General features: G+C 44.5%; 3 protein-coding genes across 4 annotated transcripts in view; 1 reads left to right on the top strand and 2 right to left on the bottom strand.

Moving 5' to 3' along the window:
- Positions 1-75: 75 nt before the first annotated feature.
- Positions 76-7,474, bottom strand: znf362a (zinc finger protein 362a). Of its 2 annotated transcripts, none has more exons than XM_037252716.1 (9): positions 7,033-7,474; positions 3,421-3,487; positions 2,984-3,149; positions 2,614-2,733; positions 2,080-2,383; positions 1,738-1,962; positions 1,572-1,650; positions 992-1,150; positions 76-832 (listed from the first exon to the last, which is right to left on the bottom strand). In XM_037252716.1, exons 2-9 carry the CDS (start codon positions 3,484-3,486, stop codon positions 677-679), a joined length of 1,275 nt encoding a protein of 424 aa, XP_037108611.1. In that variant the 5' UTR covers position 3,487; positions 7,033-7,474; the 3' UTR covers positions 76-676. The 2 variants fall into 2 exon arrangements, with proteins under 2 accessions (XP_037108611.1, XP_037108610.1); XM_037252715.1 differs by having other exon boundaries at positions 2,984-3,155; positions 7,033-7,469.
- Positions 7,475-8,169: 695 nt separating this feature from the next.
- On the top strand, positions 8,170-11,118 carry LOC119123536. Its single transcript, XM_037252721.1, has 3 exons — positions 8,170-8,292; positions 9,041-9,190; positions 9,665-11,118. Exons 2-3 carry the CDS (start codon positions 9,043-9,045, stop codon positions 10,411-10,413), a joined length of 897 nt encoding a protein of 298 aa, XP_037108616.1. The 5' UTR covers positions 8,170-8,292; positions 9,041-9,042; the 3' UTR covers positions 10,414-11,118.
- A 1,528-nt stretch (positions 11,119-12,646) lies between these two features.
- trim62.1 (tripartite motif containing 62, tandem duplicate 1) overlaps positions 12,647-24,215 on the bottom strand; it is a 22,077-nt gene continuing 10,508 nt past the window's right edge. Inside the window, exons 3-6 of the mRNA XM_037252714.1 lie at positions 19,716-19,811; positions 17,509-17,765; positions 16,554-16,669; positions 12,647-14,816 (exon numbers count right to left, since the gene is read on the bottom strand). Coding sequence (XP_037108609.1) covers positions 14,266-14,816; positions 16,554-16,669; positions 17,509-17,765; positions 19,716-19,811 — 1,020 coding nt within the window. The 3' untranslated portion in view covers positions 12,647-14,265. The remainder of the gene's footprint in view (positions 14,817-16,553; positions 16,670-17,508; positions 17,766-19,715; positions 19,812-24,215) is intronic.

Genomic DNA, 24,215 nt, shown 5'->3' with positions numbered 1-24,215 from the left:
ATTAAAAATAAACTAAAACTGCCTCTGACAGCTGATGTGAGTTGGGGAAAAAAAAAAAAATCACTGGCCACTCTGTGAAGTTCGGATTATTGTTTTATTCTTTAAAAAGAGTTTGACAGTCAATCCTATGTTGTTTTTGTGTTAGGACACACGAGGCTACCACAATAATAAACAGATTGTTAAACTTAACACTATTGTCTTTGCAAAGGCAAATTTTGTGATATAAGATAACTCTTATTCGTATTAAATTGTGCGGGTGGACCTAATATGCCGGCCTCTGAGTTGAACCCGTTTTTTTTCTTTTTTTCTTATCAAAACATAGGTGATCTTAGGAGGGAATGTGGCCAAAAAGAATAAATACCAACGATACAAAAAAACTCAGCACATAATATTTACATCAACTTGGAACGCATACTAGAAGATACCTTAACGAGCATTAAAAAAGTTAGGGAGCGTATAAAAAAAGAACAATCTGTGACATCACAATAAATGTTATAAGTCTGTCCTTTTCAGGCCTCAAAGTGCTCATTAGACATAATCCAGATGCGTATATATATATATTTATAATTAATACAGAGGAAAGTATTACTGTACCTCCTCATAGGATATTAGTACACTCTGGCACTTTGTTTCTTGTTTTTGGTCGTACCCGAGTCCATATGGTTGTCGTCGTATACTAAACGGAGAGAGCGAGGTGATGTCGGGACAAAATGGCGGCCGCGCTCAGGTCTGAGGCATCCGTCCGGGGATGGTGGTGGGGGGCGTCGTTCCTCCGAGGCCCCCCGTGTTGCCCCGCTGCGTGCTTGCACATGTGCTTCATGAGGTAGGTCTCCTGCAATGCAAGGCGTGCAGATGGCTGGTGAGCGTTTTAGAGAAAAGAAATGTCGAAAAAAGTCAAAGGAAATTTCTGGGGCTTGTGGTCTGCGGCAGTTGGCCCCCCATGATTAAAATAATTCTAAGAAAATTAAGCTAGCAGTGACCATTCACTCACCGACGTGTACGCTCTGTCGCACGTGTTGCAGCAGTAGGCCCGAGCCGTCTTGATGGCGTGGGCGGAAAGGTGCATCTGCAGCGACGCCGCATCCGAGTAAGCCCGGAAGCAGTTGGAACACTTGAACGCCTTGTCTTTGTTGTGGTGCCTCTGGTGAGACTGCAAACAACAAAAATCGGGTATTTCATTTGCCCTAAAAGGTCAAATAAAATTTAAAAAACATACATAAAAAAATAAATAAATAACATAAATAATTCAGGTAAATTACATTACAATAATTGCTCTTATTAATAAAATACAAAATAAATGACAATAATAAAATACAAAATAAATGACAAACCTAGACATGTATATTATATTGCACATTACTATTGTTTTTGGAATGATAAAATAATGAAATAATGAAAAAAAAGAAAATATTTTCTTTTATCTATAAATAAAATTTATTAAAAAAAAAAGGTTTTATTGTCATAAAAATAAACCACAATATTTCAGTTTTGCCATAATAAAATACAAAACAATAATCACAAAACATACTATGTTGTTATAATGAATCAAGTAAAATTTAATTTGAGTTTACCTGAAGATTAGACAGCTGCGTGAAGGCCTTCTCACATCCGGGCTGGAAGCATTTATACGGACGATCCCCCGTGTGGATTCTGAATGAAAATTAATTGATAAACAACTCAAATGGAACACGACTGAAGCCATATTTCATACACAGAAGTCTTTTTGGAGCATCTCACCTGGTGTGCTGCTGCAGGTGCGAGAGCTGTCGAAAGCACTTCTCGCAGTAGGCGCACCGGTACGGCTTGAGGCCCAAGTGGATGCGCAGGTGCTGCGCCAGGTACGGGGCGTTGGCGAACGTCTTGGTGCAGTGAGGGCACTTGTACGCCTTGGCCTCCGTGTGCGTCTTCGAGTGAATCTGCATGTCCGACTTGGAGAAGAAGGTGAGCGGGCACACTTTACACCTGCGGTCGGGATACAAAGGAGACTCGTGATGCTTTGGATTGTGCTCGATAGATGGACAGGAAGAAGAAGGTAGTAGACATCTTGAGCCTCTCTAATCCACGGCCCGATTAGCGTACCTGTACGTTTTCTCTTTGGCAGTGATGCTGATGGCGGACTGGTCGTTGCTGGACGCCAGGATAGGGTACGGCACCACCAAGAGCGAGGAGCCGTTCTCCGCTTTGATTTTCCGACGCCCGTCTTTCGGCGGCTTGGACACCCCGAGTAGGCTCATGAGACCTCCGTTGGTTCTCCCGGGGTCCATCCCGTGGGGGTTGGCGAAGCTGGAGAGCAGGTGGGGTGTGGAGGCACCCGAGGGCGGCGTTGCGGGCGAGGTGACCTCAGAGTTGTTGAGGTTTCCTGTTCTGGATGCCAGAGAAACGCCTGAAGGACGAGAGGAGCCGATATCAATGATGCATTCGAGGAAACTGGGGAATTTGAATGTACTGCCTCGCATGTAAGCAAAGTCACAACGGCATCTTCAAAGCCTGAGTAGTTGACCGATATATCTCTTCATGCTAAAATATGAAAGTAATCATTGCCCGCGCAGATAAAATATTTTTTTTTATAAATCAGGAAAATCTAAATATTTGCATTAGACGATATGCCGTCACCTGAGAGGTGGTTTGCCCGAGCAGGGTGTTCAATGAGCTGACGCCAGTCCTCCCACAGTCCCCTGGCTTTGATGGCCGCTTTGCCGTCCAGGTTCAAGTTGACGTCGCCGAGAATTCGACCTTGAAGAAAACATCGGAGTCATATTTGTAGCAATTAGCAAGGACATTTTTCTAGGTTTACTCAGTTTTATAAACACAAGATGTGCTTTCCGTTATTTCCTTTCATGACTGAAAATGGTTCATGTTGAAATGTTTAATTTCAGTTATTTCGTCCATTTCTGTTAACTATAATAACCATGCTTGCCACGTATCACCAAAGTGATAAACTTCACAAACGTGAAAAGCTCGGTATGCAATCGTGACGACGTACCCGTGAGTGAGCTGGAGGTGGGCCGAGCGGGGCTGGAGTGCAGGACGACGTCCGACTGCTGGGCTTTGGACGTCACGTGCTGGTCGCCTTCTGGAGACAGCAAGGGCTGCTGGGAGGGGAGCGTCACAGGGGCTGGATGAGACGCTCGAATCTTCTCCGCCATCAGCTGCTCCTTCATTCCATCAAAAGAGAAGACTCATTAGGATGCTTTTTGTTTGTCAGAGTTTCTGTTCCTAAAATAGTTCAGTTTGAATGTGATCTGGTGTTTTTATATCTATATATATATATATTTTTTTGTACGATTCCCTACTGAATTCCTCGATCACGTTGCCAAGTAACTACGTGAATAATCAGAAAATTCAAAGGACTGAGGTATGCAAAAACACATCATTTTCCTCTGGAAAATTTAAAGAGAGCAGACTTGAAATAAGACTCACCTGCGTGACAGCCATGGCTGGTGGCGGGGGCCAAAAATAGGGACTGTTAAAGCGAGGTTCCGCCATTCTGGAATACATCGAGAAAAAAAGAAAATTTAGATCGGCTAGTTCTTATAGTGTTTTTTTTCTTAATTCGGCATGTTCATTTCATTTTTCAATGTGCTACTTAGACACTTTTTTCTTTAAAGTCCGACAGAGGCAAGTAGGAGGTGGATCTTTATTTAGCTCCTTGCGCAGACAAGGTGAAGTCATTTGCAAGAAGAGGCGTCCATGCCAGTTAGATATGCAATCACGTGAGAGGCGCTGTGGTTTAGGGGAGCCTTCACTGTCAAAGTGTTATCAGCGAAAACACAGGCATCACACACCAGGATGTTCAACAACTGACAAGCAGCAGTCAAAAGGTGAGTGAATCAAATAATGCCCTAAACATAATTTCTTTCTTAAAATTGGAATGTTATTAGAATATTTTTATTTCGCATTTAAAGTAAGCATTTAGGATTGGCGGTATTTGGACATTCATGAGGCACGTCAACAACTATTGCAATAATGCAAATTCCAGGTGGAAGGATCACAGTTGCAGAATTTCATTTAAAGCAAACGGAAGGTGGAAGAACCCAAGCCTGAAAAGGCAACAAAAATCTGACATTTTCATTTGAAGCAGTCATTTAGAATAATTTGACAGAAAGAGAAAATTGGGCAAAAGTTATCTTAGTTATGACTGAGATCCACATGGTCAAACTTATATCTTCCCCCGCCATGAAATAAATGGTATAATCCTGCACCATTCGTGAACCAAGTGTTGAATGTTAAATACTGACAAAAAATAGTAAATAATTCAGTTGTTAATAACTCAACTTTTTCAAGTTTCCCCCAAACCAGAAAGCAAATGGTAGTCCATGAACAACAAAGTAGCCTTTAAGCATTGTTGGGGGAGAAATACATCATTTTACAGCGGCAACACCATTTGCAAACCTAATCTCAGTAATAAAAAGAAATACTAAATATATCACAAATAAAATTACATGTAATACAAAATTATAATGATTTTGTCAAACTTTTTTCATTGGGCTCAAAGGACCACACCATTTTTGATTTTACAACAGGACCATACCATTTTATATAGCACGTTCTTCAGGGTTCTGACTTTAACAGGATTAATATTGGCTACTTATGATCCCCCTCCCTAGCTCCTCTATTTTTTAAACCAATTACATGAAAACCTAATCTGTTGTCATTCCTGCAAATTGTGGATGACGACAAGATTAGCACATTTGCTAGATGCTTTTGCAAATACCCAATGATTACTTGATACACAGACGACAGTATCTAAAAGTGCTTCAGAGCACTGTAATACTAAAAGCTATGCATTTTTTTTCAAGTGTCGTGCAAGTTAGACGAGCCTGCTGGAGGTGAAAGCGAACTACTGCGCCTGCCATCATTAGACAAATATTTAAGGGGGGGGGGGGTGTTACAGGACCAATGTTTTTTTTTTGTTGCTCTTGGCTGGCGTACGCGGCCTAGTGTTATGCCTCGGCTAAAGCAAACACACACAGGAATGGTTTAAGAGTGCCAAAGTATGCAATGAGAAATGTTTCCAAAAGACGAAAACCAATGGGGAAAAAAAAGAAAGATTTTTTTTTAGTGCATGCAAAAATTCGATTCTGCACATCTGGACCACATGTAAAGACGACCTCAGCCTACCACGGAATCGAATAGTCTCCAAGCATAATGTAGAGGCAAGAAGAACAGGGGCCCTCCGGTTGCGGCGTTCCGAGGTTATGAAAGGACAGTCATTTACGTAGCGGCGTAAGAATAGAAGAACTACTGACTTAGCATCTTAAGATAAAAGAGACTCAGTTTACAATACGAACTATCAAGTGACCCCATGTAAAAGGTTAAAAAAAAAAACAACACTACCAAAGAACTCTTGTCTCGTTTGTGAACGAACTGGCATAGGGTCTTTTATTTGACACAAAATTTCAAAACTGCCTTATCTCCTTCTTGCTGTTTGCGGCACACAAGTGCCAGTAATCGTAATTCGGGTCAGCTGTGACGTAAAACGGAAGCACTGTCGGTAATACTTTAACCCATGCTGATCAGGAGCTAGATACTAAGGCCAGATGCAAGAGGGGTAATCGATGAAATAATCGATAAGATAGAACCTATTCATATTCACATTTGATCCATGGCCTTTCGGTAAACATGGATGATCACTACTTTTCCAAGTGTATAGTGGGTAGTTTTGAGTGCCCTACATTTTTGACATTCGGAGACCTACAAAATGGCATAACCCCTTCACTTTATACGAAACAGTGTGCACATTCGGATACAGCCTTAGTTGAAATGTGCGACAGTTCATTTCCTTACTCCGCCTTATTCCTTGATTGTACAGTATTTGAGCTTGTATATTAAGATGACAACACCCCCCAAAACGCAATCCTTCCATCCACTATCTGAACTGCTTTATTCAGTTTTTGTTTTAATTCCTAATTCTTAAAAATGAGCATTAATTCAGATTTTTTGTATGCACTAAGAACTGACCAAGTTCATTAAAAAACTGAACTTTTAACTATTGCATAGATAACTAAACTTAAAAAACAAAATAAAATCACAGTATAAACGAAAAATGTAGAGTAAAAATTATTCGTAATAAAAATAGAAATTTTAAAGAGTCAAATGGAAGCAAATACACAAAACGGTTATTTAACGCTATACAATTTACATAGAAAAAACAACAATAAAATAAAAGTCAAACTAAGCTAAAAAACTGGTACATTTTATATTTATATCTATTTTATATTTTTGGAAATAACACGGCATGCAGGACTAAAACTGCTCGGTTTTGGGTTCCTGTTGTATAATCCATCATCATCGTCATCAATCACCATCAATGCAGTAACAGTAAAAACAATTATTACTACTGCGAGACGATTTGGGGGGAGGCTGTCATCTTCAGATGATATGAATAACAATCATCATGAAAATGTGAAGCTCCATCTTCAAAAGACGCAACGTTTTATTGTGCGCTGGCTCGTTGCAGACTGCCGTCTCCTCTCCTCTGCTCTGCTTTTGGCCCAAAACGAGACAAAAGGGAAACAAAAATGGCAGCCCATTCCTCGCTTTTATTTTTATAAGCAGCGGGCGATTCCGAGTAAGCACAGGCGAGCAATTGTCCCCGTGCACGTCGGGTGGCTGTTTCCCCCCCACCCAGCCAGCCAGCCAGCACCACTCTCTTTCGCCTTGTTGACTTGCATTTTGCAGCTTTAAATATCCCGGCTGCTTGAAGGGGAAAAAAAACACACACAACACTAATGACACTTCCTCCCACAAACACGACGTCTTTCATGGAGGATGTGCAGGAATCAACATTTTCAGTGCGCATACAGTGGTTGCGATGTACTGTAACGTAATGGTGGGATAAATACACATTTATCACAGGGGCGCCGCAGGGTGGCTCGTTTTTTTTTTTTTTTTTTTTTTTTTTAGGGGGGGGGGGGGTGGCAACTTAGTTTTTGCACGACTTGCGTAACAACGACGCTAACCCAGCGAGTTGAAAGCTCCGCGACGTCGACGGAATTATTTTTTTTTTTTTTTTAAGGAAAAGCCACATACCTGCTTGAGTGAGCGCGCAGCTGGCACGATGATTCTTTGGGCAACGATCGCCACTCGTCTTCTTTTCGTGTCGATTTGCAGTCAGGCGGACTTCAAACCTTCCGGGTCGCCTGTTGTTCACTTCTGGGTCCTGCAGGAGGCGAACCCCCGGCAGCAATACGATTTTTTCTTCTCTTTCTTTTTTTAACCCATTTTATGCCACATTTTGGGGGGAATTTTGGGGTAGAGAAGACGATGGGAGGGAACGTGAACGCGCTGCCTCTATGTTGGTGGAAATTCTGCACGTGAACGCGCGCGCTGATGTGCGCACATCAGCACCAGGTGGCGCTCTTAACACTTGACTGACTGAGCGGTCCGCGCGAGGAGCGTCATCACCATTATTATTACACTGGGCAACTTTTTTTTTTTTGCTTGCATAAAACATCTGGAGTGTATAAAACATCTGGAGTGTATAATTTTGACCATCATTTACAATATTTAGGCCTCTCACCAGCTGGCCTGTTGTTACTTTTTACTTTGTTATTGTCTTTTTATTTTTGATTTGATGACGTTTGGCATGCACAAATTTGGCCAATAAAGCTGATTCTAATTTAACTTTTAATTTTCGTTTCTGAAGACCAGAAAGCTGTATATGGGAGAAAAGCTGTTTTGAAGCTGAGAGAAGAGGACTTATCTATCTGTCAAGCAGAATCAAAAAATATTTTCTTTGCAAGGCTGGAACGGATTAATGGCACTTTCATTCATTAGAATAGGAAAAGTTACAAGCACAGTCAAGGAATGAATTAAACTCACATCAAGGCACCAATTGTACTTTCTGCAAAAAAGAAGTGCGAAAACGTAAAAAGAAAAAGCATGCAAAATTTCAATAATTACAATTAGGGAAAAAAATAGACGTTAAGAAAATCCAACAAGGCCTGAGGGAGGGAGGGTTCAGTGTATTAGCATGCAGTTGCCTGAACAAGTTCAATAATTCCCTCTCTGTTTCCCTCTAACCTTGTTTGTCTCGACACGCTCGTCTCGTGGTCCAGCTAGTTGCCCGACTGGTTCCCCGAGCCGTTCAAACAATGCCACACCCAGCACTGCTCCAGGTGCAAGCAAGCAAGGCGCCCTGGGAGGCCACGAGGGGAGGGGAGGGGAGGGGAGAGAGGGGGGTTATCAGCAACAGCAAAACGGGGTGTGGGGCGGTTAAAGGAAGAGAGTGTATTTAACAGCTCTAAAGTGACATGCGGCTCTGAAGACTCCCGGGAGGGGGGCGACCAGGTAATGAAAACTCACAATGGTGATATTTTTTTTATTTAGTTATTTTTACTGAGTGTCCATGCAACGTCCATGCAATGTTGTGTTGCTGATTTAAGTGAATATCACTGCGTGTGTGTGTGTGTGTGTGTGTGTGTGTGTGTGTGTGTGTGTGTGTGTGTGTGTGTGCGCGTGTGTGTGTGTGCGCGTGTGTGTGTCTGTGTGTGTGTGTGTCTGTGTGTGTGTGTGTGTGTGTGTGTGTGTGTGTGTGTGTGTGTGTGTGTGTGTGTGTGTGTGTGTGTGTGTGTGTAAATCTTATGGAGCTGTCAGTGGCATAATTCAGGATTACTTCTCAGTTCTCACGCACACTACTGAAACAATCTTACACATGCTGAGTTTTTTTTATCTTTTGCAGACATCCAAACTTGCAGTATATTTTCTGAGTGTATTTTAGTATGATTCATGATTCATTTGCGTGTGTGTATATGAGCAAAACAAAATCAGTTGGCTTCATGTGAGTCTTTCAGTATTGAACATGGAAGCATTTCAGTAGTGTTTGTTTGAAATCGTTTAAATGATGTCCCCGATGCTTCCTCTTAGTAAACAGTGCAAAGTTCAAGTATCGATCTCCAAGCACAGGATGAATAGAAACAAGTGCAGGAAAAATGATTACATTTCTAGCCTACTAAGCAGCTGACATTCCTGAGCTGCTACACCTCAAGGCAAAATTGGCAAACCTGTTTTGAGCTGCATGCGTGTCATTTCCTCGCAGATATGGACAGCGTGTTGGACGGCGCGTCTGTGTTGTGCGTCTTCAAAGTGGTGTGCAGCCTCCTAAGCCTGCCCTTGCTGGTGACGTCGCGAAGTCCTGTGGGATTCTGCGGCTGCTGCATCCTCATCTTCACCGATTTCCTGCTCGCAGGTGAGCGAGCGGCAAGGGTGCTCGCTAGTTGTAGCGCTGGCTACTAATGATTTCATTTCTAGCGCTCTCAAGTGGTTTAGAACCATTATTTGAAAGGCAGGACTTGACTGTGTGGTTGTTCTATATCCTACCCTGCCACTCTGTCATAGTGATGTTCCACAGGGGCAGTTTTAGGCCCCCTGTTGTTTTAATTGCTGCCCATGGGCTGCATTTAAAGAATGCATTGTATTTGCCAGTTAGATCTGTCCTGCATAGCAAGAACATTTATTTTTTGGTACTGTCTGAAGAAAATCAAAGCGGCACTAAACTGCTACCCCCCACACACACAGACACACAAATGTGTCCTTGGTGTTTTACAAATGTATGTTTTGTTTACAGTACACTGTTTTTTGTTCCTGGTGGACTTTGCCATCTTCAGCTTGAACCTGAACAGGAAGTTGAGTGAAAACATTGTCAAATGGTGTCTTTGTGCAGTTTACCTGAGCCTCCTGGGCCTCTTTGAGCGGTGGTTCGCCGAGCTGACGCCGCCGCCGGGCGTGATCGCCCTGCGCTTCCTGCTCTTCCTGAGCCACACCTACGGCGCTGTGCTGATGCTCATCACACCCCTTATCGCCGTGGAGCTTCTCACCCGATTTCTGTGGACGACGAGAGAAGAAGAGGAAGGGAAGGAGGAAGAGGAGGATGAAGATGATGCGGTGAATGGCGGCTGGCCGTGTCACGCCATTGGCTACTTGTGCTGTTTGTCGGTGTGGGTGGCGGTGGCCCTCAGCCTGCCGTGTCGATGGAAGTCAGAGGAAGCCAGGGCCATGGTTTGTTTGGTCGACAGCGGCTCTTTGATGCGTTGTCTGCCCAACCTGCTGAGCCCCCTACCCAGAGCGATGAGTCCCTGTTGGGGCGTGGCCTTCCTCTACTTGATCCTGATCCTGGTCACGTGCTCACTTCTCCTCCTCACACGAAAGATGGTGGGCGACGGCCGGGAATGTTCCTCCAAGGAGAAGGGATGCACGATGGTGCCCTTCGAGATGCTGCGCAGGGAGGGACGGCGGGATTCGAACTTGACGCTGGCCTCGCTGGCCGTGCTCGGCGTCCTGGTGCTTCCGCTTTACCTCGGTGTCAATGTCCTCCTGCTAACGAGCGTGGAGACCCTCCTGGAGGCCTGCGTCCGCCTGTTTTGGGGATCTACCCACAGAGGTTCCACCGCTGTTGTTGTCATGGCGGTGTGAAACGATTGGCCGCCGATTGGAAAGGGATTATGGTATTATGGGACAGTGTTTACATGCGAGGACTAGATGCTGAGAAGGCAGTTTGAGGGAGGCTTGCTGGCTAAAGCCGTAAAGGATTAGTGGTCACTTTGAGGACCACCACGCAATGAGACTGGCTCTAGGAAATAAAAATATATGATCAGTACCAGTTTTGACAGTGAAAATTAAAAAAAAAAAAAAAAAAAAAAGTGGGGGGGGGGGAGCAACTTTCCCCCAAAATGCACATTATAATTCAAAATTTAACAGACGTGATTGTGAGTGAATGGTTGTTGCTTCGAGCTGATACCTCCCTATAAGGTATGGTGACACGATGGTGTCAAAGCACTACCGTTAAACTAGACAAGAGTTTTAAACGGTTTGAATGGAGCTCCTCACCTCATTTCAACATAATTGAATTTTTTTTTCTTGGCACCAAAGCATTGAACTGACAAAATGAAGCTCCTCTTTCAACATGGTTCATAAGCCCCAAGATGCTGGAGGTTGTTGCCAAATCAAAACTATTGTATCCGACAGGGTGTGAGCACAACAATGGAAGTTTCAGTGGAAGTTTTAAAAAAGTATTTTAAGAAATTTAGCATATAGCTCAGAGCCAGCTGGGATAGCCTACAGTTCACCCGTAACCCCAATTAGAAAATATAAGTGGATGAATGTATTAATAAAAAATAAATAAAAAAAAGGGGGGGGGGGGGTTTGAAAAGGAATACGGATGGTTCTGGTGCTGCTTTGACTGTTACAACAAAACAATACTAGAATGCAATCAGGACAAAAAGAAAAAAATTAAGAAAATGAATACACTGTTCTGTTACACAACCAAATGATGCTGCCTTTGAAAAATGCGTTGATTAGTCTAATAAAAGAACACGAGGACAATGAGATATTTTTACAGATCCTGTATGACGCACAGGTGAGTATGAAAAATGGGTGGTTCAAACCATAACACAGGAAATCACAGGGAAAAACATTCCCATAAGTAAATGAATTCTTTTCCATTTTTTAAAAGACCTTAAAAATTTAATACTATATTTGAAGACTTGAAATATTTAAAATGGTATGAAGTGTTGTGAAGCATAGAGTTGCATGTTGCGTTTGATCTCATATTGTTTTCATAGTAGCTGGTGCTTGTGGCGACTATTGTTGCAAACGTAAACAAAGATGAAACTGAACTCACGCAATGAAAGACGAGACGAAGCAGCATCTCCCACGCTCACGCAACAGATTCAACACCAGAGGGCGCCATACGTTTCCTCGGAGAGTCTGAAGATGGAATGCGAGGAGGGAAACGGTGGAGATGGGGAAACTGAGAATTTCCTTTCCTGTGCTCAAAACAAAACGACAACAAGGTTTCTTCATAATAATTCCAAAGCAACCGACACGTCTCCCTGGAGTCTTTCCTCCTCTGAGTAGAACCCACACATAAAAAGATAAAAAAGCTGACTTTCTCCCTCAGGACACCTTGGAACCATCAAAGAGGAGTCACAAAGAAGACATCAGTGACTTTTTAATGGACAATTTCCCCTCGGGTTAAGGGGGGGTTGAAAAGATGACAGGGCGAGTTGTCACAGGGCGACTGTAAAAAAAAAAAAAGTCAAAGAGGATGAAACAATTGTTAAGTGTAGTAATAATAATGGTGCAAGACTTTCATTCAAACGTGAAATAAAGCAACAAGATTGTTTCATGTGGGCCGTCAAATGTCATGTCCGCCCAATGACAAATATTCACAAATAAAAAGGATATTGTGCAGTACACTGTCACAAGGCTCACGATTCTCTCATGCAACATACGTATGAATCTTAGCAAGGATACAGGTATACAATCCAAAAATATCCCCAAAAATGTACAAAGATGCATCATAACACAATGGGTCCTCACAAGAACAAAAAGGCACAATCCTTCTTCACATGCATCCAGACAAGGATAAAAGGGCAGACCGTCACAGGATATAGCCATAAACTGATTTAATAAAACTATGCGATGGATTTCCATAATAATTTGCTCACATGCACCAGGGACAAGGAAGTCAGGCTATGCATCCTAAAACGGTATAATCTCTCACAATCCTCTTGCTTTTTCCTTGACGTTTGTGTCATTTTGTAAAACAGCTCTTTATAATCCATATTACGTCTTTTTAACTTCCACAATGCAAGACTCTAATGTCCAAAATAGGGCAGAGATAATGAAAACGACCAACCGAGGATGATTTTAGCAGTCATTTATTGTACATTAAAATACATTTCCCCACACTGGAGTGTTTACAAGTCAATGGGAGCACAGCAGCCATCGTTCAAGGACACAATCATCGAGAGAATCATAAAAGTGTCATAGTCAACATCATCAATTCATAAACACATTAGGACGGTATTTCCGCCATCCTCGCTGCCTACTTAGCATCGCACAGTAATCTCATTTTAAATATTGAAACGCAAAACGGCAATGTCAATGAGGTGTCGCCAACGCGAGGACCCACTTTTGCAACCTTTCAGTTCCAGCGTCCTGATTGGTTGAGCCCTGTTTTTTTTTTTTTAAAGCAGACCAATGGATTGTACTCATCAGAAACATAACCCTGACAGATCGGTGCAAATCAACAACCACAACAACGACAACAAACACAAGCAACAATACAAACTTTGTCCTTTCCTGGTTAGCCACACAAGCAGGTAGAGGTGCAACATGACAAAAAACACAGTTTTGTTCCAGACTGGCTTAATGAAGGATGACTCACGCGCTGGATTCAAAACGTTCACAGACACGCAGTCACGCACACAAATCAGCCAGCGTGCTAGATTTGTCTGCGAGACGAGAGGTTCTTCGGACTCATGTGCCGCTTAAGCTGAATACTTGGAACGAACACGTCTGTGATTTTATCCCATGGATTAGCGGCGATATAGCACCACTAAGCATTGATTCAACATAACCTAGGAGAATACGTTTTTCCTATAGCTACATCAAAAACCACCAGGGAACGACAGAACTGGAAACGGAAGTCACTCCGAGAAAAGAAAGGTCCTGATGGATGAGAGCGATACAACTCAGTGAATGTCACAAAGCCGAACCTATAAAATACCGTTACGTGTCATTTACGATTTGCAACTTGGATGTCCCACACAAATAATGACTGTAATTTCGACTTGACTGAGGGGGTCATCATAGGTTAGTGATAGACGACGCCACATTCCCGCTTATCTAGCAATTCAAGTCATGTGGACTGCATAGGAATGTGAATGAGGACTCCCTGTATGTGAATCCTTTGTAGTAATTCTCATAAAGTGTGTTGCGAAGGGAGCATACAGAGAAAAGGATATACATTTTTCCCTCAATAGCAGCATTGTTTTCTGGTATAGACACCTTCAGGGTGGACAGACACAAAAGTGCAGAGACAGTGGAAGGTTCCACAGGTTCGAACAAAGAAAAAACAAAGAAAAGAGACAAAGAAGTCACCCGGAACAACATAAGCATTGCAAAACAGATGATCACTGCCGGATTTCATCTCCAGGGACAGACCCTTTGCTTCCATTTTGTTTTCTCTTAAGTGACAGCCATCACAAGTCAAACATCACTGAGGCTCAAAACGGAAAAACAAAAAAAGCAGCGGCACCATGTGACTGACTGAATTAAACGAGGGTGTTGTCAGCGTTTTGACCATTGTCAACTAGGACAGCTTGAAAATGGATAGTTGCGGCCCAATTTTAGCCCCTCAAGCAACACTGCTTCCATTTTGTGTTGGATCTCAAATGGAGTCTTTTGGTGGCGCAGACGTACACCTCAAACGCAACATTTTCAATTTTTCATCAAACCGAGGACGGCCGCGTGGATCTCTTAAAGGCGTACGGTATTAATCCGCAGAGGCTGCACATTCTTGCCGTTGGCGTGGCTCTGGCCAGGACTGAAATAAGGGAAGACCTTCATGGGGAATTTCTCACGGTAGGTGTACAGCCAGGACATGTCGTCGGCATTGTAGAAGATGAGCAGGCCTTTTGGGTAGTCCAGGTACACACCCACCTTCTCCAGCTTGCTTTTGACGTTGAGACGGGTCCAGGGCTCGGTGCAGGCGCTGTACTGGTTGCCGTCGTGCATGACTATGCAGTAGAAGCCGCGGCCCGGTTGGATCTGGATGCTGCCCTTGCGGCTTACCGTCTCGCTGGCCACGCCGATCATCCACTGGGTCTTCTCCGACACCATCACCTCCCAGTAGTGCACGCCGGACGCGAAGCCCTCGGCGCCCAGGACGGACACCTCCACGTCGAAGCGGCGTGGCGAGTCCTGCAGTGGCTGCGGGTGGAGGTTCCCATAGGCCACGATGGTACAGTCATCGGATAGGATCAGTCTTTGGTGGGCCGTGATGGGGTCTAGCGTCAAGGCGGCGGGCACTGACAAGTAAAAACACCATGGGGAGTTTAGAATTGAAGTCAGTTGAAGGGATCCCCCCTACAGTTGACTTTTTTTAGTACCATCAACTGCATTTTGTAAATAAAAAAATCTAACTACATGAGCCCACTGTGTGTAAGTAATTTCAAGCAGAGCGAATTGAAACAAAAGACTAAGCGAGAAGCTAAAAATGTGAGCTAACAAGCAAACAAAGTCTTAACGTCAACTTCCTTGTGTAAAATATTGTAGAAGCGCTGCAACCAACTCTCAATATAAGCGATTATATTGGAACAAATATTGTTCCTGTCCTGTTCCTGTCCTGGCTAGTCTAAAAAATATATAAATATATATACATATATATATATATATATATATATTTTTTTCTTTAAATATATTTTTTATATATTTATGTATTTTTTATATATATATATATATATATATATGATATATATGAATAAGCACGAATTATTGCGCAATACCATAAAGGCGATTCTGAATACCATAAATGGAAAAGATGTAACGGTTGATCCGCCCCAAAAATATAAGAATTACAGTCCTACATTCCGAGGCCTGAAACAGTGAGATAAAAATGCAATTTCGTAAGTTTGCAAAGTGCACGCCATGCATTATTGCAGGACCGTGTGAAGCGAGTATCATTTGGACAACCTTTTCCTCCCTGACGCAGGGGAGTAAGATTTACGAGTGAGAGGGAAGATACGTGCTGATTATATGCTGTATACGCTGAAGGAAAACAGTCCCCGTTATCATTTTGATACTAAGTGCACCCTTGCAAAAGATTCTCTCTTTCAGTGTAGGGAAGAAAGCGTCAATATCGCAAAGGCGATGGCGGTGAGTGCTCCGAGCTCAAAGATGACTGATGGCTTGTTATTGTGCGGCACGCCCGCCTGGCAGCATCACTTTGACAGAGCAGCGTTTAGAGACAGCCCAGAGCTATTTGATGTGCAATAATCTTGCTCAATTTTGCCAAAACGAGAGCGAGTCCAGCAGAATGGAGCAAGAGGAAGATTTGATCCTGCTCTCCCGTGTAAATGTTCTTTATGAATGTGACTGACACTGAAAAGTTAACCTCGCAATATTTGCGTTATAAAGTGGAATCCGATATTTCACTTCTCTCACATTGTTGTGTGGAAAGCAATTGTCGCTGTCCAACAAGTCACTTTGTTGACCATAAGGCAATAAATACCAAATTATGTGTGCCAGATTTTTTTGTGACAGCTTTAATTTTGCATAAAAAAAAAAGCTCGTGTTAAAAATAGCAAAGTGGTAAATGGCCGCCATCCAGCCGGCGGACAAAATGGAGCCTTTGCCACTTATGCTTTTTACAACCATTAAAGATTCACAATCCAAAGTGTGTGTTGTGAGAGACACACGGGAATAACAAACAACGGTCTTGTGGTGAGAACAGCTAACCAAACGATGGATGAAGGATGAACGTCTTTGTTTCGTCTCTGGCAACCCCCGCTGATGGATTGGAACCAATTGTTCCATTTGGCTGTCAGTCAAGGACAGAAGGGGGGAAAAAAAAAAAAAAGCCTGGCCTCCTCTCATTGGCAGAATGTTGAAATAGGAGTACTAACACAAACTCCTCTGCAAATAATTCGGTGTTAACAGACAAGGTGAATAAATAATGCCGCCTTTAGACGGCTGTGGTTATATAAAAACAAACTCCAGCCGTACCATGACTAGCTGAAGCGTCCATTCCCTCTGCTCCTGCTTACCTGGAGAAATATCCTGGAAGAGAGACTTCCAGATGGTGTACTGCAAAGGTCCCATGTACTTGGATGTGGGGAAGTCCTCATAAGTCAGGTTGGTCTCATGGATCTTCCCTTTAATCCTGCGACGGAAACAGATCAATGGCAATCTAAAGCCACTCAATTGCCGCTTGCTAATAATGCAGTGGCTGGCTCGACGCTGGTTGATTAATCTTGTCTGTCGGTGAAATGCCTCGCTCTTATTAGCATTAATTGACTTGAGTGACTGAATGGGGTTAGATGATGATGATGTCAACTCCTGTAGGACCTTGTTAATTCTTGCACTCAGAAGATTCAGCCTTTCTGGAAAGTTTATATTGCCAGGCGTGAAATAAAAACCTTGGAGTCTATGTAAAGACCTGGCACATACCTAGTGATCTGCAACTCTTCAATAAAAATGATTCGATACGTATTTCGATACATGATGTGCGATACGATTCAAAGACGATTTATTTTAAAGTGCAACGATTCGATCCGATGGAATCACGATCTGATTCAAAATGGCACGGCTCAGTTCTGTCACTTGACAATATGAATGAAATTGTCAGGAGGTAACTGGAAATGTGGCATCTCCTTAAAAGATTATTGTCTTCCTTAAAAGATGTTTTGATAGCAATTGATAGGCAATTTCAAGGAGCGGTCAATAGCATATTTTCTCCTTCAGAGAAAAATTGAAAATGAGCAAGTTTCCTGATTCAAAATGTTGAGTGACATTTTAATCCCACTAGCTCAATAACTAATCTCATGCTCCCGAATGGCGATATGATACGGTTCAATTAAAACGTCCTCTACGAACCTTCCCAGATTAAACCGGACAGCTGCTTTTCGGGGACTAAGACACCATCTGTGCAGGGATTATCGGGATTTGTCACACAAACCACGACTCGTTCCAAAATGTAAAGTTTTGTCAGGAGACCCTCACCTCTCGGATGTGACGGCCACGCCCTCGAGGAAGTCGTGGCGCCCCGTCTCGTCGAGACGTTCCTGCAGGATCTGGATGCCCTCCTTGACGTCGCGCAACTGCTGGCTATAGCGCTGGATCTTGTGCTCAATGTCAGTCAGTTTGCGGGCCGTATCCATCTCCAATTCTTCCAGCATGCTCTTCTGACGCTCACGCAAGAAGCGGTGGAGGCGCTCGAAGGCGTCTCCGATGGTGGCGCGGAGACCTTTGGCTGACGACTGTAAAGGAAACCGAATAACAACTCACTCGTGGCTCGCTACAATTTTTGTTCAAAACATTCATTAAAGGGCTTCAACAAGACGATGCTATAATTCCAAAAAAGACGAATGTTAATTATTGTGGTTGATTAAAAGGCTCACACACAGTTTTCAAGAGCTGTGAGGAGCTGAACAATTTGAAGGGAGCAGCCGGTGGTAAAGCAGAACACTTGAGCTCCCCGATTTGAGAGATAAATCGAAAGATCTCAAAGAGAATGAGTCATCCGAGTGCTATCAACGTGACTCAACAAAAAAGCTGTGAGGAGGTTCTCAAGTCTAAGCAGCAGCCAAAAAAACACTTTATGAAATATTTGGTTAACAGATTTTTCCATTATCTTGTGTTGACTTCCAAATCTGTTTCTATAAATGTTTATATGCCGTCATCTGAACTTCCCCCCCCCAAAAATAAATCCCTCAAGCATCCAACTACCGTATGCCTTTTTCTCTAACGTGTCCTGTGTCGCCGAGCCAAGTGTGGGCGAAAGGCAGACGAGACCCTAATTGGGTGACAGTCACCGAGCAGGAATCGATCTCACGCAGGCTACAAGAAATGTGTAACAACACGACACCACCGGTGACCTTCAATCTGGACATTTGTCTGGATGTACAATTAAATGAGCTCTTCTTTGAGATCAGGTGTTTGTCCTATGAGACACTCCATTGACACACGGTCATTGTTGTTTGGTAAATTACAATCATTAGGGCCCTTTGTTGCACAAAAACTACTTATTCTCTATATCGTATCAATCTTTCATCTGAACTTTAAGATTTAATTACAGTGGGCTAAAAGTTCCTCTTTCTTTCTTGGAGTGGGGGCAGGTACGCTCTCCCTGGGAATCGCTGAAAGGCTGTGATTTGTCAAAGAGCGTGACAGTTATGACATTAGGGCGGGCTGCGCGGCAGCCCTCCGAGGCAGTTGATGAGCGCAGTGGGCGGATGAAGCGGCTCCATGATCAGTCTCCTTGGCATGCAGCAGAACATGATGGTGCCGAGCAGGTGTCTGGAAATAAGGTTCTCCTCGCTTCATGCAGGAATAGGCACAAATATAGACTAAACAAGCGGCCCTTTAGGCGAGGACGGAAAAGTTCCCTAAACGCCTCAGACACAAATGTGTAGGTAACGTGTGTGTTCCAGAAAGGGGCCAAATCTAATTTGATTAGCCCACTGAAGAGTGGATGAAAGGATGGTATCCCGCAGTTAGTGCACGTCAACCCAATGGGTTGGTGTCGCTTTGACGGGAAGTGATGCGATGCTCCAACTTGGCACAGCAGGTGCGCTGCAGTGTTTCAGTCTCTATGTGTGTAATCTAGTAGAGTGTGCAATGGTAAGTGTCACTCCGGCTCTCTAGAGAAGACGGGCTTTCGTGAGAAAACGCATAAGCAAATATATGTGGAACCACAACGTCGCTTCGGAGTACAAATGGTACCAGTCAACAAAAACAACAACAAAATTGAGAAAGACAAGAAACATTTTTAACAGTCAACAAAAAAAATTAAGGAAAAAATATATAAATGTACCATATTTTTACCAGTCAACAAAAAAATAAGGGAAAAAATGACCAGTTAACAAAAAAATAAGGGAAAAAAATTATAATAAATAGTATACCATATTTTTACTGGTCAACAAAAAAAAAGGAAAAAAAAAAACATTTTTGAGAGGAAATTATTTCTACAAAAAACAAGACCAGGACTGTAGACCTCAGAATCCTCAGCAAACCTTTTACTTTTGGGGCATGACTGCTTCCGGAAAGAATTATTTGGAATTCTGGAAGACTGGTGACTGACAATAATGCACTAGCCAATGTTTTACGGTCTACTCTTATTCAGAATCCCTTACTCGCATAAATGTACATTTACAGGGTAGCTGGGTGAATGAGAATTGTTTGTTTAAGGAGGAGGATTGCTGCAGTACCTTGGTCTCAGTGAGTTGTCTCTGCAAGAGCTGCAGGGCCTCGGTGTGACCCTTCTCGCTGTCCTGCAGGGTGGCCAGCTGCTCCTTCATCTCCCTCTGCGACGCAACCAAATGACAAGCACAGGCCAGTCAGCGAGCCGTGATCAAGCCTAGCAGACAAACGCTAACAGATAACAAAACAATGCTTGACTTGCTCAAATGGTGCCTACAGGACAGCGACACGGAAATGCTAATGGGTGGTTTCAGCTCAACTCTATGCTGCTCTGTTGATCCAACTTTGCATTGTTTGTTGTTCTTACTCGCTGAGCTTGGGCACGGGTTAAAACCCACAGCGAGAAAACAAGGAATGCAGATGGAGAGCCGAGGCATGAAAAGATTGCATGAAATCGCAAGGGACGTTGAGGAAAGCGGCTCTCATCTCTCGTCTGGGCTCACGCTGGTTCTGCTCAGTTATCCTCAGGTCTCCTCACGCAAGGAGCAAGACTCTGTGGAGGGCGGCTGGGAAAGCTGTCACAAAGAATGCAGGTTTACACAGATCCCGTAAGATGGAGTACACTCACAACTGAGATGAGCAGATGTTGTTTCGTTCTTGAATTAGCACCTGCTTGGTGTTGTTTGGCTCATTTTCTTGTTCTATCATGTTGAGTGTTATGTATTTCACTTTCCTGGATGGATAGATTTAATTAAATCCTGTATTGAGTCCTTTACCCATCTCATGGCTCTACTGCAACAGTGAGTTGTGTTCTATGGATTTCTCAACCAAATATATCAGTATGGTGTTTCGAGTTACAAGTCGAAAGTCTTCCCATAAGAGTGTCAGATGTTCTAGACGCAATGGATTGTAGACTTGCCCACCTACCTCTAAGGAAAACCAATTATTGGGCATATGGGTGGTCTTCATGTCAGCATCTTTTCATTGCAATGCTTCTTTTCAGGGTGAAACAAATGGCAGAAACGCCAGCGTCATCTATTTTATATTCCACAGTTGAGGTAATCACACCGCCCGGTTGCTTGGCCCTGGTGTCACCTCCCTTGAACACTTACGGCAGCACAAATCGTCCAAATGGAGCTGTCGGTTAAGGCGAGGTGGGCGGCGGGAAGAAAATCACCGAGATTCTCAGTTGAAAGAAATATGAGAAAAGATCTCTGCTGACAAAGGAAAACTATAAGCATTTAAAACATGGAGCGGGATGGACGCAACAGGAGTACTTATATTCACTGAGCTCAAGAGCTTGCTAGAAAATGAACCGAGATGCTGCATTTCTCCTCTCAAGAACACCAGGAGAGGAAAACAAACGTAGTGAGCTCGGGTGGTGGAGGAGCGTGACTCTCCATGTTAATGATGGCGGTGCGGCAGCTGACAGACTGACTGAGAAAATGTGCTCCTCTGCTATTATGTTGAGTCTGCTGTGAAAATTGTTACAGACCATATAATGGTGGATGTGTTGTTACTATAACCCATCCATCCATCCCTCTTCTTCCGCTTATCCGGGGTCGGGTCGCAGCAGCTTCAGGAGGGACTCCCAGACTTCCCTCTCCCCAGCCACTTCATCCAGCTCATCCCGGGGGATCCCAAGGTGTTCCCAGGCCAGCTGAGAGACATAGTCTCTCCAGCGCGTCCTGAGTCGTCCCCGGGGTCTCCTACCGGTGGGACATGCCCGGAACACCTGCCCAGGTAGGCGTCCAGGAGGCATCCTGATGAGATGCCCGAGCCACCTCATTTGGCTCCTCTCAACGTGGAGGAGTAGCGACTCTACTCCGAGTCTCTCCCGGATGACCGAGCTTCTCACCCTATCTCTAAGGGAGAGCCCGGACATCCTGCGGAGAAAACTCATTTCGGCCGCTTGTATCCGGGATCTCGTTCTTTCGATCACGACCCATAGCTCATGACCATAGGTGAGGGTAGGAGCGTAAATCGACCGGTAAATTGAGAACTTTGCCTTTTGGCTCTTTACCATGACGGACCGGTACAGAGTCAGCATTACTGCCGACGCTGCACCGATCCGCCTGTCGAACTCGCGCTCCATCCTCCCCTCACTCGTGAACAAGACCCCAAGATACTTAAACTCCTCCACTTGGGGCAGGATCTCATCCCCGATCCGGAGAGGGCATTCCACCCTTTTCCGATCGAGGACCATGGACTCGGATTTGGAGGTGCTGACCCTCATCCCGACCGCTTCACACTCGGCTGCGAGACGTTCCCAGCAGACCCTCACAGAGCGTTTGGGTCTGCCAGGTCGGACCGGCATCTTCCCCCACCATCGGAGCCAACCCACCACCAGGTGGTGATCAGTTGACAGCTCCGCCCCTCTCTTTGCCCGAGTGTCCAAAACATGCGGCCACAAATCCGATGACACGACTACAAAGTCGATCATCGAACCGCGGCCTAGGGTGTCCTGGTGCCAAGTGCACACATGGACACCCTTATGTTTGAACATGGTGTTTATTATAGAAAATCCGTGTCGAGCACAGAAGTCCAATAATAGAACACCGCTCGGGTTCAGATCGGGGGGGGGCGTTCCTCCCAATCACGCCCTTCCAGGTCTCACTGTCATTGCCCACGTGAGCATTGAAGTCACCCAGTAGAACGATGGAGTCCCCAGAAGGAGCGCTCTCCAGCACTTCCTCCAGGGACTCCAAGAAGGGTGGGTACTCTGAGCTGCCGTTTGGTGCATAGACACAAACAACAGTCAGGACCCGTCCCCCCACCCGAAGGCGGAGGGAGGCTACCCTCTCGTTCACCGGGGTGAACCCCAATGTGCAGGCGCCCAGCCGGGGGGCAATAAGTACGTATACCCACACCTGCTCAACGCCTCTCACCGTGGGCAACTCCAGAGTGGAAGAGAGTCCAGCCCCTCTCGAGAGGGCTTGTACCGGAACCCAAACTGTGCGTGGAGGCAAGTCCGACTATGTCTAGTCGGAACCTTTCTGCCTCGCACACCAGCTCGGGCTCCTTTCCAGCCAGAGAGGTGACATTCCATGTCCCAAGAGCCAGCTTCTGCAGCCGGGGATCAGACCGCCAAGGTCCCTGCCTTTGGCCGCCGCCCAGCTTACACTGCACCCGACCCCTTTGGCCCCTCCCACAGGTGGTGAGCCCATGGGAAGGGGGACCCACGTTTCCTTTTCGGGCTGTGCCCGGCCGGGCCCCATGGGCGAAGGCCCGGCCACCAGACGCTCGCCTTCGAGCCCCACCTCCAGGCCTGGCTCCAGAGGGTGGCCCCGGTGACCCGTGTCCGGGCGAGGGAAAATGAAATCCATTTATGTTATTCATCATAAGGGGCTAGTGTGAGCCGTGCTTTGTTTGGCCCCTCACCTAGGACCCGTTTGCCATGGGTGACCTTACCAGGGGCATGAAGCCCCAGACAACATGGCTCCTAGGATCATAGGGGCACGCAAACCCCTCCACCACGATAAGGTGACGACTCACGGAGGGGTACTATAACCCTCCCCGTGAAATTTCAGGCAGGTCATGCATCTTACTGCTTACACCTCGGGGTGCCATGAAATTGGAGACCATCAACTTTGGCTTTGCAACCTAGCCACCGCTATCTGGAGGTTAATCCAGCAGAAGTGTTAAGAAGTCGAAAAGTCAACTCAAATATTAATGACCAGATGTGCTCTCAGTACGATAAAATCTTTATTATGGGAAAATAAATATGGTTCAATTTTTCAAATTTAGTCTTTGTGCAATAGAAGAATATGCCCAGCCATTTTTTTTTTTTTACCTCTCCAATTTGCCAACATGTCAGTTTGCAGAACAGGAGCAAAATAAAGAGCTAATTTAATTCTGCCAACCACACTTGGATTGAAATTACAGTGAAACTAAGGAGAGACATGATTCATGACCCGGAACTAACGAAGCGGAAATTTCCATTACTCTCCACAGATCAAACTGTTTGCAAACACAGCCAGCTCTGACCTCGGAACAGTGGATACACACACATCGATGTTTCTACACAAGACGAGGAAAACTTTTTTGTTTATGCGTATGACAGAAGCGGTTAGCCTCACTAATTTTGGCTATTCCAATCTTCATTAGTTTTAAAATATTCATACCAGCGAGACCGGCGGCGAGGAACGGGAGCAGCGGCGCGCAGCTAAGCTTTATTTTTGTTGCCACAATGTTGCATCCAATAATGCGTCGGCAACAACTTTGTAATAGAGAAAATTTCATTTCTATCCTAACAGTCACGCAGCAACATGGGCACACTTGTGTTGCTTTAAAACACCATATGCGACGAGCTGCATGCCTTATTTGAATTTTCTCGAGGCAATATTACCAGGATGAGACGTAAAAGCTCAAATTGTCAGATTGGATCATTTTGCGTTTCGTATGCATGACACTAATAATGAAGTCCTTCCCAGATGAAGGATGTCAATTTCCAGGCTCACCGTCATTCTCTCCTCCGTGCTGAAGGGCTTTATTCATTATTTATAGCGTCTAAAAGTGCACGCTTCCCCGTGGCTCTGCATTGAAAGCAAACGCAAACCCGCGCGTCC

Source organism: Syngnathus acus, chromosome 5 (assembly GCF_901709675.1).
Source record: "Syngnathus acus chromosome 5, fSynAcu1.2, whole genome shotgun sequence".
Lineage (NCBI taxonomy): Eukaryota > Metazoa > Chordata > Actinopteri > Syngnathiformes > Syngnathidae > Syngnathus > Syngnathus acus.
Note: the sequence above shows the minus strand (reverse complement) of the source record. Positions and strands in the feature narration are given on the sequence as shown.